At 38.1% G+C, this 15585-nt stretch overlaps 1 protein-coding gene across 1 annotated transcript in view; it reads left to right on the top strand.

The window, feature by feature from the left end:
* Positions 1–9983, top strand: part of ADAM9 (ADAM metallopeptidase domain 9) — a 126338-nt gene extending 116355 nt beyond the window's left edge. Inside the window, exons 21-22 of the mRNA XM_049865119.1 lie at positions 6267–6334; positions 8712–9983. Coding sequence (XP_049721076.1) covers positions 6267–6334; positions 8712–8805 — 162 coding nt within the window. The 3' untranslated portion in view covers positions 8806–9983. The remainder of the gene's footprint in view (positions 1–6266; positions 6335–8711) is intronic.
* Positions 9984–15585: the final 5602 nt, after the last annotated feature.

Raw genomic sequence — 15585 nt, 5'->3', positions numbered from 1 at the left:
CACCTTCTTTTTTTTGATGCTTCCTGTGTTATTCAATATTTTGCCTATAGAATCCTTCAGAATTGCATGTCGAGGCTTGAATTTTTCCTTCGTATCTTTCAGCTTGAGAAAGGCTGAGTGTGTTCTTCCCTTTTGCTTTTCTAACTCTGGATCTTTGCAGATTTTATTATAATACTTTTTCTTCTCAAGCTGCCCTTTGAAATACTGTGTTCAGCTATTTTACTTTATCATTTCTTCCATTTGCTTTAGCTATTCTACATTCAAAAGCAAGTTTCAGAGTCACTTCTGACATTCATTCTGGTCTTTTCTTTCTTTCCTGTCTTTTTAATGACCTTTTACTTTTTTCATGTATCATGTCCTGTATTTCATCCCACAACTTGTCTCCAGCGATTAGTGTTCAGTGTGTCAAATCTGTTCTTAAAATGGTCCCTCAATTCAGGTGAGATATACTCAAGGTCATACTCTGGCTCTCATGGAGTTGTTTTAATTTTCATTAGCCTCAAATTGAATTTGTATATGAGTGATTGATGGTTTGTTCCCTTGTCGACCCCTGGCCCTGTTCTGACTAATATCGAGCTTCTCCGTTGTGTCTTTCCACAGATGTAATTGATTTGATTCTTGTATATTCTATCTGGCAAGGTCCACATTTATAGTTGCCTTTTATGTTGTTGAAAAAGGTATTTCCAATGATTCGACATGGCCAACATCAGTCTATTTCAGCTTATTAATACTTACGATATCACTCTTTATGCATTCCATTTCATTTTTGACAACTTCTAGTTTTCCTAGATTCATTTGACATTCCGATTATTAATGGCTGTTTGCAGTTGTTTCTTCTAATTTTGAGTTGTGCCATGTCAGCAAATGAAGGTCCGGAAACCTTTATACCATCCTTATCATTAAGGTCAACTCTGCTTTGAGGAGGCAGCTCTTACCCAGTTGTATTTTAAATGCCTTCCAACCTGAGGGGCTTGTCTTCTGGCACTGTATCAGACAGTGTTCTTCTGCTATTCATAAGGTTTTCGCTGGCCAGTTTTTTAAGAAGTAGATCACCAGGCCCTTCTTCCTAGTCTGTCTTATTCTGCAAGCTCTGCTGAAACGTGTCTACCACGGGTGACCCTTCTGGTATTTGCACTATGCTGTCCAGCATCACAGCAACACATAACCCACCACAGTATGACAAACTGACAGACGAGTGGTGGGTTTCAGCAGTAGGATCTGATAATCCCTGAGTTTAGACTGTTTTATGGAAATGTTAGAGTATTGGGATAATTATGTACTTTTCCTGCATATCAGAATATACGTATATTCCTAAGCAATATATAGTATTATTTTACCTGTTTTAAAACTTTTTATGATGTTTTGTTTATTTTACGTATACTTGCAATCTGCTTTTTTCTTTAGCATCGTCCCGCTGTTGCCACACATAGCTCTGATGCATCCATTTTTCACTACTGATATTATTATGTTATATAAAGGCAATATAATTTTTTAAATCCATTTTCCTATTACCAGACTCTAATTTTTCATTGGTGAGGCTGAGATGAACCTTCTATTTATGTCTTCTTGTCCACATGTGCGTGAAAGTTTCTTTTTACTGCACTAATACTGTAGTACTACCCACATGTTGCTATTTAAATTTAACATTAAATTAAATAAAACTAATAATTCAGTTCCTCATTTTCACGGACTGCATTTCAAATGCCCAGTTGACCACATAAGGCTAGTGGCGACTGCATTGGTAGAAACAGATATAGAACATTTCCATCATTGCAGAAAATTCTTCTGGAAAACACTGATCTAGGGTATGTAAGAATTAAATTGCTGGATTGAAAAATATGTACATCTTTACAATATGTGGTGAATTGTTTTTCAGAGTGGTTTATACCATCGGGTGATTGTGTACCATCAGTGGTACAGGAGCATTCCTGTTGATCTACATCTTTGCCAACACTTACTATTGTCAGACTTTTTAATTCTATCCAATTACGTGGCAGTGCAATGATTAACTATCTCTCATCATGTTCTAAAAGGAACCTCGGTGGCACAATGATTAAGTGCTCAGCTGCTAACTGGATGGTCAGCGGTTCTAAATCCCCAGTGACTCTGCAGGAGAAAAGTCCTGGCAGTCTGCTCCTGCAAAGATAATGGCCTAGGAGACCCTATGGGGCAGTTCTACTCTGTCCCATAGGGTTGCTATGAGTCAGAATCGACTCAGTGGCCCAAACAACAATAAGAACTTCACATTCTAATGTATATAAAAAAACATTGCTATCGAGTCGATTCCGACCCATTACAACTGTATAGGACAGCGTAGAAATGCCCTATCGAGTTTCCAAGGAGTGACTGGTGGATTTGAACTTCTGACCTTTTGGTTAGCAGCAGTAGCACTTAATCACTGTATCACCAAGTCTCCAGTGTATAAAAGTACGTACATATTTGCAATGTCCCCCGTTCTATTCACATTTCCTTTGTAAAAAGGATACAAAAAAATTGTTGTCCCCTTTTGCCCCTTAATCATATATCTTGGAGAGTTTCTAGCCTCTCCACATTTATAGGATGACCACACAGTCCCGGTGCATGCTATTTAGAAGTTATCTATATGCTGTTTTTCATCCTTGGCATATTTAAAATTTTACTTTTTTCCTGGATGACAGCGAGAAGTCATTAAAGTAATCCCTGATAGCTGTTCTTAGGTTTTCTGCTGTGGGCAGTTGGAGTTCTTATGCATGAGATTGGCAATGACAGTCTCTTATCTCAAGTCCATTTGTTGAATTTGCAATAATTCTGGCAAATTCTTAGCAATTGTTTATTTAAAGTTTTGACTCCTGATCTCTTATTAACTCCTTCTACAGCCTCTATTAGATGCGTGTTAGACCTTTTGCTATTCTCCATGTCTTTTAACTACTCTTTGATATTTCCCATCTTTTTGTCTGTGTGTTCTATTTTGAGTAATAATATTGGATCTACTTTTCATTCACTAAGTCCCTCCTAAGCTGTATACAATCTGCTATTTAACCCATTTATTGATTTTCTAATTTCAGAATATTTTTAATTTCTGTAGTCCTACTTGGTTTTATTTCAGACTTGCCTGGTTATTTTTGATAGTATTTTGTAGCTTCCTTATATTTTTAAAACTTTTATTTTTTAAACATATAAAACACATCTACTTCATGTGCTTTATTTGTTGATTCTAACGTCTACAGTCTTGGTGGATTCTGTGGTTTGTTGTTTCTGTTGACTCTTTCATGGTGGCTTGTTTCTTCCTGTACTTTGTGATATTGATTGTGAATTCATATTCCTTAGAATTTAATATGAAGGAATTATTTGAATTGTAGCAGATTCCTATAAATCAGAGAGTGTTTATTTTTCTTGGCCTGATACTTGGGGGCATAGGCAGTCTTTGATGTCTTTAAGCTAAAGCTCTTGTTGGTGTTTTTTTTTGGGCCACACAAGCGTTATAAACTCTAGCCCCTAAGCCCTTCTTGAGGATGGGCATGTAATAGAAATTCTCCATGGAGACTTTTTTTTTAATTCCCCTTTTACCAGTACCAAGGCCTATATAGGCAGCTATTGCACAGAGTCCTTACTTGGGACAGGTGTTTCATTTTCTAGATATCCCAGTGAAGATATCATCCTTCAGGGGTCTAGGCTTTATACTGGGTCTTATATTGAGCACTGGGTTATCTAACTCAGACCACAGGTTTTGTCTCCTATATCTGGGTGGTACCTGAAAATGCATATTTCAGCCCACCAAGGTTGGGAAGATGTTCACAGGGCAAATGCAGCAATGCTTAACACATGAACAACAGTTAACATACAATCTAAACATAAGTCTAGTCCTGATATGCTCCTCCCTCCCCTGTTTCTGTTGGTATGTCTCCATTAACATCAGTATACAACCTATGTTCAATAAGTTTATTTTGTGCTTATTTCTTACAAACTTAATATGGTATTGTTTGTGGTATATAATTACTGAGTTTATTTCCTGAAAATATCATATACTTGGTCCTTATGATTTTCTATGTTGTTGCTTATTTTTGAGATCTCTCTCTTTTATTTTTTATTTATTTTTCTGTATATAGATACGAGTATTTATGTAATTTTCTTGACTTTTCATATGGAGTACTCCCTTGAGGAATACTTGCAAAGCAGGTCTGGTAGTGGCAAATTCCCAGATCCTCTGTTGGTTTGGGAATGTCTTAATTTCACCGTCATGTTTGAATGACAACTTTGCTGGGTAAAGAATTCTTGGTTGGCAATTGTTTTCATTCAGTATTTTATATATGTTGCTCCATTGTCTTCTGGCCTCTAGACTTCCTGAGGAGAAATCCACACTGATTCTTATGAGAGACCCTTGTTATGTTGTATTGCATTTTTCTCTTGCTGCTTTCAGAATTCTTTCCTTGTCTTTGGTTTTCAAGAATTTTATTAAGCAACGGCGTGGAGTTAAGCTTTCCTTATCTCTTCTGATTGGGGTTGGTGTAGGTTCCTGTATTTACAAGCTTGCTTCTCTGCATAGGTCTGGGAAATTCTCTGTGATTGTCTCTTGTAAAATGGTTTTCATGCCTTTATTGTTGTCACGGTCCTCTGGGGTTCCAATAATTCTAGTATTAAATTTCTTAGTTGAACCTCACATTTCCTTCTGGGTTTGTTCACTTTTTCTTTTGTCTTGAGACTTGATAAATTCAGTTGTTTTGTCTTCTAGGCCATTTATTCTGTCTTATGTCTGTTTGACTCTATTGTTGAATGTTTCTCTTGCTTTTTCTAATTCCACTAAAACCACTGCCGTCGAGTCGATTCCTTAAGTTGTTTTATTCTTCAACTCCTATAGTTTTTAGTTTTGTTGTTGATGTTTTCAATTTCCTCGTTGAGTCTCTCATTTTGTTCCTCCATTTGTTTCCTGATCTCCACTAGTTTGTTTTCTGTGTGCTTTTTGCTTTCTTTAAACATTTTTGTAGCACCATAGTCTGAAAATTATCAATTCTTTACATTAGTCTGGCCTCCATAGGAGAAATTTCCTAGTCTTCATGTTTTGCTTTTGATTGGTCCTTCTTGTGATTTGGTGTGTTTTACCATTATTTGTTGGACTTTGGCCTTTTGTGTGTGTGCGTGTGTTATAACTTTATGTTCTGGTTTTTTTTTCTGAAAATTTTCTGATTGGGCACCCTCGTGGCACAGCGAACAAGGCCCAGCTGCAAACTGAAATGCTGAGGCCTACACCCACTTTCTGCTCCTCAGGAGTAAGATGTGACAACCCACCTCCCCAAAGACTCACAGCCCTGGGAACCCCATGGGGCACCTCCACTCCACTCCCCAGGGCTGCCAGGAATCTGAATTGATCTAGCAGCAGTGGGCTTGGTATATTCTCCTGAGAACCTCTAGAGGCTACTCTTATCCTTAGGTTTTTTTCAATGCTGATTGAGTTCTGGATGCTTGATCTCTAGAATTCAATATGCATTCTCAGGCTGGGGGATTTTAGCTTGTTGCAGACTCTGATGTAAGCGATGGGGCTTGACTTTATTGACGCAAAGGTGAAGGGCTCTTTTTGTCTTTCCATCATGGGTGCGCCTTCACAGGCTTTCCCTTGTGTCATGCTGTAAGCAGAAAGCTAGCCATTTCCTTCTGCGTAACTATCTGTCCAAAGTATTCCCCTTGCCCTGCTGCCATTACACTTCCCCCCAGTCCTAGGGCCTGTCCATCTCGGGCCTCAGCAAGATTTAACAGCAGTCTCCTGTAGCGTTATGGCCTCCCTTCACCCCCTCCCAATTGCTTGCCCTGTGAGTTTCCATGGCCAATTTGCACTGCCTTAAAAACTGGTCTATAGCTTCCTTAGATTAGCTCCCTTTCTGTGTTTCTTGTTTGGGGCATTGCCCATCCCTGTCCCAAAATGGCTCTGATAAGTGAGTGCTTGTGATGTTAGTGTGTAGGTTCAGCCAGTTTCTGTGCCATCCCCACTCCTTCTTTCTCCCACTCCTGGACTCCCCTGACTCTCCAGTGCCTCAGTTGCCATCCAGAGTTCTGAGATCTTAGTCTGTGCTTGTTTTTATTCATTGTTCAAGGGTTAGTTCCTGAGGGAGTAAATGGGAGCGTCTACTTACTTCACTGTCTTGCTCTATTTCCATAAATAAAATATTTTGAAATGTCAGTGTTATAAGTAAGGAAGACATTCATTGATTTTTAAGTATATTGAATACTTTTATTGGAAAATAACACATAATATGGAAAATATATGATAATAACCTTTTTTGTTTTTTCCTTTTTAGCCTGTATATGGAAACAGATTTCCAGTATCAACCTATGCAACCAAGCAACCTCAGCCATTCCCATCAAGGTCTGAAGTGAATTTATTTCGATTACTTGATCTAAATAAAAAATAACAGTCAATATCTAATAATTTCCTTAGTATTTCAATTTAATTTTAGGCAAGGTATTTATTGCCAACAGTTTAGAGATCGCTATCTGAACAAAGGATTTTGAGGACCTCTCATATAAGTTAGTCATATTAGTACAATGTGAAAATGAAACTTAAGGAAGCTTGAGTGAGACATACATTTAACTGCTGCTGCAGCCTTTGGTGTGCGTAAATTTCCGAAGCAAGAGTCTTTAAAATAACCAGAATGGGAAATCAGGTGGTTTGAACCAGACTTCCCATTGAGAACAGCTAGAAAATCTAGACAATATAAGAAAATGTGTGTTTGAAGGCAATGGAGAGCTACCAAGAAAGGGAAGAATTATGGGGCTAAGGTCCAGAACAGGAAGGAAACCCAAAGGTAAGCCCACCTTTTGGGGCCATTTTTCTGTCCTCAATGCATCTCCCTGTTCTGAAAGTGACAACTGAGTGGGTAGGAAGCTAAGGAGAGCCTTCAACAAGCACACAGAGCAGAGGAGGCAAAAATTGGAATCTTACAAAAGAGAAGGTACCTTGACAGACATCTCAGACTTTGTGTTGGGACCCAGGGATAAAGATAAACTAGAGCCTTAACTTATTTCTACAATTTTTCATTGACTCTCAATCAAAAAAGCCAGGCATGTAAGAAAAGAAAATGGAACTAAAACCAAGAAAAACAACAGATCATAGAAATAGACTCGGAGGGCATCTAGTTACTAGAGTTATCAGACATGGACTTAAAGTAACTATGATAAATATATCTAGGGAATTAAAAGTTGAGATTGGGAATTTTAGCAAAGGACCATTTTTGTTGTTGTTAGGTACTGTCAAGTTAGTTTTGACTCATAGCGACCCTGTGTACAACAAAATGAAACACTGCCCTGTCTTGTGCTGTCCTCACAATCGTTGTTGTGCTTGAGCCCATTGTTGTAGCCACTGTGTCAGTCCATCTTGCAGAGGACTAGAAACTATAAAAAAATTACATGGAAATTCCAAAACTGAAAAATATAAGAGGTGAAATTAATGACTCAATGAATGGGTTTAAAATCAGCAGGAAAGAAAATTTATTACACTACATGTTGCATCACGTAAAATGTACCCCCCAAAACAAAACAAAACGAGCCCTTCAAATTACAACTGGATTGCAACACTGAGAAATATTCTCATATATAATCTTTATTATGCAGTAACAGTACCTTGAAATCCAACTGAGGGTCAAGAGAAGAATACATAAATTGTGAGACAAATATTCACCAAGTAGTGTACTAGTGTATTATTGGAGTAGAGGAGGGGTCTATCTATGGAAAATAGTGCCTATGGCAATAAGTTTTAAATTGCTGAATGATCTCTCACAGCTGGTAGTGGAAACTGTGATGGCCACCTGAAGCTCCTCATTAGTGCCCTCCTCAAGTGGCACTAAAGATGCGTGCCCAGCCTGCCATACCTTAGTTACACCTCTTGAGTAGCGATATACTCAAATTGGATGAAAAGGTTTATGAAGGTGTCCATAGTTAAAGTATGAGGATTAAGATGGACAGGTGTAGAAGTAATAGCAAATTTGATTTTCAGACTGGATATTATGATTGAGGTTAGATGGAAGTTTAGCTCTATATCTGTAAGCATAGAGGTGGGTTTATAATTAGCAATAATTTACTGCCCTTAAATTCTAACAGCACAAGAAGTACTTAATCCACTTAGTGTCCTGCATTTTTCTGTTATATTTCAGCTTTATAGTATCATGTGCTATTCTTTTTAAAAGTATAGGCAACAGCATCGTTGATACAGAGTAACATTTATTTAAAGTGGGAGGTAGTTATTCCATTTTAAGACTCCCATTGGAGCCCTTATTGTTGTAAAACTATTTCAAATGCCTTGTCAGGGAAGAATATCATGAATTCTAAAATCAAGGATTGTAGATTACTGGTATTTACAGTACCAGTTAGAAACAAAATAGGAGCTATACAGGTCTGGTAACAAATTATAAATTAATGAATATTAATAGGAATAGGGAGCCCTGGTGGTACTGTGGTTAAGAGCTCAGCTGCCAACCAAAAAGTCGGCAGTTTGAATCCACCAGTGACTCCTTGGAAGCACTGTGGGGCAGTTCTACTTCTGTAGGGTCACTATGAGTTGGAATTGAGTCCACGGCAAAGGCTTTGGTTTTTTGGGTTTAATATGAATAACGTATTAATAGTAATCTCAGAGTATCAAGTAGCCTCAACTATTGTCAAGGATGCTATGGATGGTGTTCTATATTAAATATGGCATTATTGCATTCAGTATTAACAAGCTATTAACTGTCTTTTTTCCCCCTTCACAGGCCACCTCCACCACAACCGAAAGTGTCACCTCAGGGAAATTTAATTCCTGCTCGTCCTGCTCCTGCACCTCCTTTGTATAGTTCTCTTACTTGATTTTTTCCCTTTCCTTTTGCTGATGTCTTCAGGGAACTGAGCTAATACTATTTTTATTTTCCTGATGTTTTCTTCATAAGCCTTTCTTCCTGCTGCAACTATGAATGAAAACAAAATACCACAAAAAAAGTGTTTACTAACACAGAAAAACAGGAACTAAGTAGTGGGAATTGAGAAATATAAGGAAATGCATTAAAGCCAGGGAATTTGGAAAATGTTTCCATTTCATCACTGAATAATCATTAGTAGATGATCGTTAGTACATGGATTCTGTTATTTTGAATATGTGATTGTAATGATTCTCAAATTAACTGTATTAGATTAAGTTTTGTCATTATGTGCTTAAATGTTATTCTGAGTTTTTGACTTTAGTTATTATTAATGTAGATTCTGGTTGAACAGGTGATAATCTAATACCTGTGAAAACACACTAATTAGCTGCCAATAATTAATATTTTCCATCTTGCATGGAGTAACAATCATCATTGTTATCTTCAGAAGATTGCACAAGAGCCACAACTCTGATGTCATAATATTTTTTTAAAAGAATAAAAGACTCTAAAAGCATGTGTGTGTGTATTCACACACGCAGTTCTTAGCACCATTTTTATGGTCTTCAGCTATAGACAATGAATATTAGGGAAGTTAATTTAATATTAGAATTTCTATTATGAATCACGTTAAAGCATGGGATCCTTTTACAATAGCATAATTATTTTAAGTAAATTATAAGATTTAAGGTACGAAGTATTTAATAGAGCTAATCTGATATTCTGTTGATTCATGGCTATAATAAAGCAGGAAAAATTATACTACTTTAATCAGTTGAGCTGTTATAAAACCACTTAAGAATTTCATGAGCACTTTAAAATTAAGCCTAAAATCTGAATTTTCAAAGTTTGCAATTAATATCATTTAGAATGTTTACATTTACTAAGTGTGTTGGGTTATGTATTTGTTGTCACTAATATTTTCAAAGGAACTAGGCTGGAGGAAGGATGGAAGAAAAGATTTTCCTTGTTAGATAAGTACAAAAAAAGTTAGTGTGGTATCTGTGTTAAAAAAGGAATTGTTCCTATGGAAGAAATGATATGGACAATACAATTTTAAACTGTAAAATTTTTCATAACCTTTCATAGTAAAGTTTATTAACTGAATTTCATTAGTTTTTCAAAAAAATTGGTTTGTGTATATATACATATGCAAATATAACATTTACAATAAATAAATTACTTGAAATTATGTTTTGTGTCTCTCAGTAACTTCCTAAAGATTCAAGTATTTTTTGTTAAAACATTATTTCTTCTACATAAGATACTAGTTAAACTTTTACAGATATTACCTCACTAATTTTTCAGATTTATCCAAATTTTGCACAATGGATCTCTGTTTTTAAAGGAAAACAGATTAGTTTTGAAGAAGGCAGAATATTTCAGTTCTCTGAGGATAAACAGTTCATTGATCAGGTGCATATTAAAAATAATGAAAATCTCAAATGAAGCTCTCTTCATTTCAATTTAAATCTCTGAATGCATATAAGAACAAAAACATTAATGCCTTTCACTCACATAACTTCAGTTTTTATGATTGTAGTGCATATCACTGAAATTTTACAGCCAGTAATAACTATGTAACTTAAAATTTTTCTTAGATAATTCCTTGGATCTTTGAATATTGAGAAAGTTTTTCTAAAAAAATTATTTGGTAGATCTGAAAATTTATATATATTTTATGTAGTTTTCACTTGTTTGTCCTTGATTTATTTCTGATTGCTATTGAAAATTGTAAAATTTCTTGGTCATGGATGCCATTTCAAAATCTGAAAGTAATAAAGGGTTCCTTCCATCTGCTGAAGATGTTTTCATAATCAAAGGTAAATTATATGTAATTTTGATACCACTGTTTGACTCTGTGCTTACAAACTTACCTTGTTCAGAACATAGCATTTTGCTTTTCTATCAAGGAAATGCCAGGAACTCTAACCACATGGATAAGCACAATCCAGGTTTTCTAAGCACAAATCAGATTTTATTAAATGCTATAAGTATTTAATGAACCTCTATCATGTTGCAAGCACTACATTAGGTACTGTGATAAATAAGTGATGGAAAGGAAATGCTTCCTGCTGTTTAGAAGTGTAATATCTAGTTATGGAGAGAGCCATATACACAAGTAAAAATAATGTAACATGTACTGTATTGAAGATTTAAACAGAAAAGTTTGAGGAGGGGGAAGAGCAAAGAAATGAGAGAACTAGATCTCTGTCGTTGAAAGTTGATGAGTCTGAGATAGCATGTGCTCTAAAGAAGCTCTGGTGGTGAGAACCGTTTAGCACTTGAGGGCCGATATGCTGGCGATTAGAATCCACCATCCACTCCGTGGGACAAACACCTGGCAATATGCCTCCATCAAGATTCAAGCCAAGGAAACCCTATGGGGAGGTCCTACTCTGTCACACGGCTTTACTATGAGTCAGGACTGATTCAATGGCACCTAACAACAAGCATGTATTATAGTTATTCTTCCAGTTGCTGTTAAGCAAGGTGAAACCAGTGTCTGGCTCTACTGCTGCCTAGGAACAGTGTTAGTCTAGCAAATAGGGGCCTGCCAAAGACTCCAAACAGCATCTCTATCTGTCACTCCCACTTCAGGCACCATCGGCTCAGCCAGATCATACAGCCCAGGTGGCAGAGCCACTTGTGTAGCAGCCTGTTGAAGAGCCTTGTCTTGTTCTGGGCACCACTCAAAACTAGCAGCTTTTTGAGTCACTTGATAAGTAGGCCAGAGTAGCACAGTCAAAGGAGGGGTATGTTGTCTCCAAAATCCAAAGATGCCCACTAGGCATTGTGCTTCCTTTTTAGTTGTGGAATGCCTGGATGCAATAACTTATCCTTCACTTTAGAAGGAATATCTTGACATGCTCCACACCATTGGACCCCTAGAGATTTCACTGAGGTGGAAGGCACCTGAATTTTTATGGGGTTAATTTCCCACCCTCTAGCACACAGGTATTTTACCAATAAGTCTATAGTCATTGACACTTCTTCCTTAGTAGGTCCTGTCAGCATTACGTCATTAATATAATGGACTAACGTGATGTCTTGTGGAAGGGAAAGGCCATCAAGTTCCCCTCAGACTAAATTATGACGCAGGGCTAAAGAGCTGCTATACCTCTGGAGTAGGACACTGAAGGTGTATTGCTGGTCTTGCCAGCTGAAGACAAACTGCTGCTGGTAGTCCTTATAAATGGGTAGGAAGAAAAAGGAGTTAGCTGGATCTGTAGCTGCATACCAGATACCAGGAGTGTATTAATTTGCTCAAGCAATGCACCCACATCTGGAACAGCAGCTGCAATTGAAGTCACAACCTGGTTATGTTTTTCATAATCCACTGTCATTCTCCAAGCTCCATCTGTTTTTTTCACAAGCCAGATAGGCGAGTTGAATGGGAATATGATGGGAATCATCACCCCTGCGCCCTTCAAGTCCTTGAAGGTGGCAGTAATCTCTGCAACCCCTCCAGGAGCACAGTATTGCTTTTGGTTTACTGTTTTCCTGGGTAGGGGCAGTTCTAGTGGCTTCCATTTGGCCTTTCCTATCATAGTGGCCTTTATTCACTGTGGGCATTTCACCAGTTGCTGAGTATATCTATTCCAGTTATCTGTTCCAGAACTGGGGAAATCACTACAGAATGGATTCGGGGATCCGCTGGATCTACTGTGAGATGGACATGAGCTAAGCCTCCATTAAAAACCTGATCTCCATATGCCTCCACTTTGACTGGTGGGCCACAGTGATGGTTTGGGTCTCCTGGAATTGGTGTCAGTTTTGAGCCATTATCTAGCAGTCCCTGAAAAGACAGATTATTTCCTTTTTCCTGATGAGCAGTCACTCTTGTAAAAGGCAGTAGATCCCTTTGGGGAAGACTGGGAGAAAGATTAGCAGTATAAATTTTGGGGAGTGAGGGAGGCATTGCAATCTAGAAGGATAAGGCAATGTTCAGGAAGGGCAGAAGTCAGAGTGGCGAAAGCATTGGGGATAGGAAAAAATCGGCTGGGGTCTAAATTTAGAAAGTTTTAAATACTGTACTGAGGAACTTTCATCAAGGACATCATACATGAAGAAAGAGGCCATTGAAAAGACAGGAAAGAAAGAAAAGACCAAGATGGATGTCAGAGAAGACTCTGAAACTTGCTTACGAACTTCGAGCAGCTAAAGCAAAAGGAAGAAATGATGACGTAAAAGAACTGAACAAAGGATTTCAAAGGGTGTCTCGAGGTGACAAAGTGAAGTATTATATGACGTGCAAACAGCTGGAGATAGAAAAGCAAAGGGGAAGGACACGCTCGGCGTTTCTCAAACTGAAAGAACTGAAGAAAAAATTCAATCCTCGAGTTGCAATAGTGAAGGATTCTATGGGGAAAATATTAAACAATGCAGAAGCATCAAAAGAAGATGGAAGGAATACACAGAGTCATTATACCAAAAAGAGTTAGTTGACATTCAACCATTTCAAGAGGTAGCATATGATCAGGAACCGACGATACTGAAGGAAGAAGTCCAAGCTGCTCTGAAGGCATTGGCGAAAAACAAGGCTCCAGGAATTGATGGAATATCAATTGAGATGTTTCAACAAACATGCAGCGTTGGAGGTGCTCACTCGTCTATGCCAAGAAATACGGAAGACAGCTTCCTGGCTGACTGACTGGAAGAGATCCATATTTATGCCTATTCCCAAGAAAGGTGATCCAACCAAATGCAGAAATTATAGAACAATATCATTAACATCACATGCAAGCAAAATTTTGCTGACGATCATTCAAAAATGGCTGCAGCAGTATATCATCATGGAACTGCCAGAAATTCAGGCCGGTTTCAGAAGAGGACGTGGACCCAGGGATATCATTGCTGATGTCAGATGCACCCTGGCTGAAAGCAGGGAATACCAGACAGATGTTTACCTGTGTTTTATTGAGTATGCAAAAGCATTCAACTGTGTGGGTCATAACAAATTATGGATAACATTGTGAAGAATGGGAATTCCAGAACACTTAATTGTGCTCATGAGGAACATTTACATAGATCAAGAGGCAGTTGTTCAGACAGAACAAGGGCATACTGATTGGTTAAACGCAGGAAAGGTGTGCGTCAGGGTTGTATCCTTTCACCATACCTGTTCAATCTGTATGCTGAGCAGATAATGCGAGAACCTGGACTATGTGAAGAAGAACAGGGGATCAGGATTGGAGGAAGGCTCATTAACAATCTGTGTTATGCAGATGACACAACTTTGCTTGCTGAAACTGAAAAGGACTTGAAACACTAATGAAGATCAAAGACCACAGCCTTCAGTATGGATTGCACCTCAACATAAAGGAAACAAAAATCCTCACAACTGGACCAGTGAGCAACATCATGATAAACAGAAAAAATTGAAGTTGTCAAGGATTTCATTTTACTTGGATCCACAGTCAACATCCATCCAAGCAGCATTCAAGAAATCAAACGGTGCATATCGGGCAAATTTGCCCCAAAGGACCTCTTTAAAGCGTTGAAAAGCAAAGATGTCACCTTGAAGACTAAGGTGCGTCTGACCCAAGCCATGGTATTTTCAGTCACATCATATGCATGTGAAAGCTGGACAATGCATAAGGAAGACCGAAGAAAAATTGACGCCTTTGAATTGTGGCGCTGGCAAAGAATATTGAATATACATACCATGGACTGCCAAAAGAATGAACAAATCTGTCTTGGAAGAAGTACAACCAGAATGCTCCTTAGAAGCAAGGATGGCGAGACTACGTCTTATACATTTTGGAGAAGGACATCATACTTGGCAGAGTACAGGGTCAGCAGAAAAGACCCTCAGCAAGGTGGATTGACACAGTGGCTGCAACAATGAGCTCAAGCATAACAATGATTTTAAGGATGGCACAGGACCAGGCAGTGTTTCGTTCTGTTGTGCATAGGGTCTCTTTGAGTCAGAACCAGCTGGACAACACCACCACTGAGGATTTTGGCTACTAATTTTTTTTTAATTGGAAAATACCTAGTGTAATTATGGGCAAGAATGTGTCCATGTCATTCTCTACACAAATGAACACCTATTCCGTTGCACTAAGTTACTGAACAAGAGAATGACATGACATACATTTTAGCTAAGGACCTGCAGAGAACCAGATGGATTGGAGGAAAAAGTAGACACAGTGTGGTTAAAAGGTGCATTTGGGCAGTGGGTGTAGAAATAGTTATATTAGGCTTTCTCCAAAAAAAAAATCAGAATTTACTCACTTTTCCCTTTCTTGGATTTTTTTCCCAAACCTGAGTAGTTTTTTTACTGTGTCAGAAACCCAGCCTTAGTAAATATAAATATATATGTATATTTGTGTGTATGTGTGTGTATATTTTTTAATTCAGAAGGTATTTGGCATTTCCCTTTTAAAGCGCAGAGGAAGGGTCTGAAGGTCCCTGGGTGGAGCAAATGGTTTGCACTTGGCTGGTAGCCAAAGATTTGGGGATTTGAAATCTCGGTGTAATAAAAGGCTTGGTGATCTGCTTCCGTAAAGATGACAGCCAAGAAAACCCTATGGAGCAGTCCTACTCTGTAGCACACGGGGTCGCAATGAGTCAGAATCAACTCCACAGTCTCAAGATAACAATGACAGAAAGTATCTGATACAAAGCAAGCACGATGAATGTATTAGTTCATTTAAATCCATCAGCACAAAGCGAAAGGTTTGTGGGGGACAACAACCGCGACAGAAGGAACTAGGGTGGTTGG

Source organism: Elephas maximus, chromosome 22, assembly GCF_024166365.1.
Source record: "Elephas maximus indicus isolate mEleMax1 chromosome 22, mEleMax1 primary haplotype, whole genome shotgun sequence".
NCBI lineage: Eukaryota > Metazoa > Chordata > Mammalia > Proboscidea > Elephantidae > Elephas > Elephas maximus.
The sequence above is the reverse complement of the archived record's forward strand: the minus strand, read 5'-3'. Positions and strand labels throughout refer to the sequence as shown.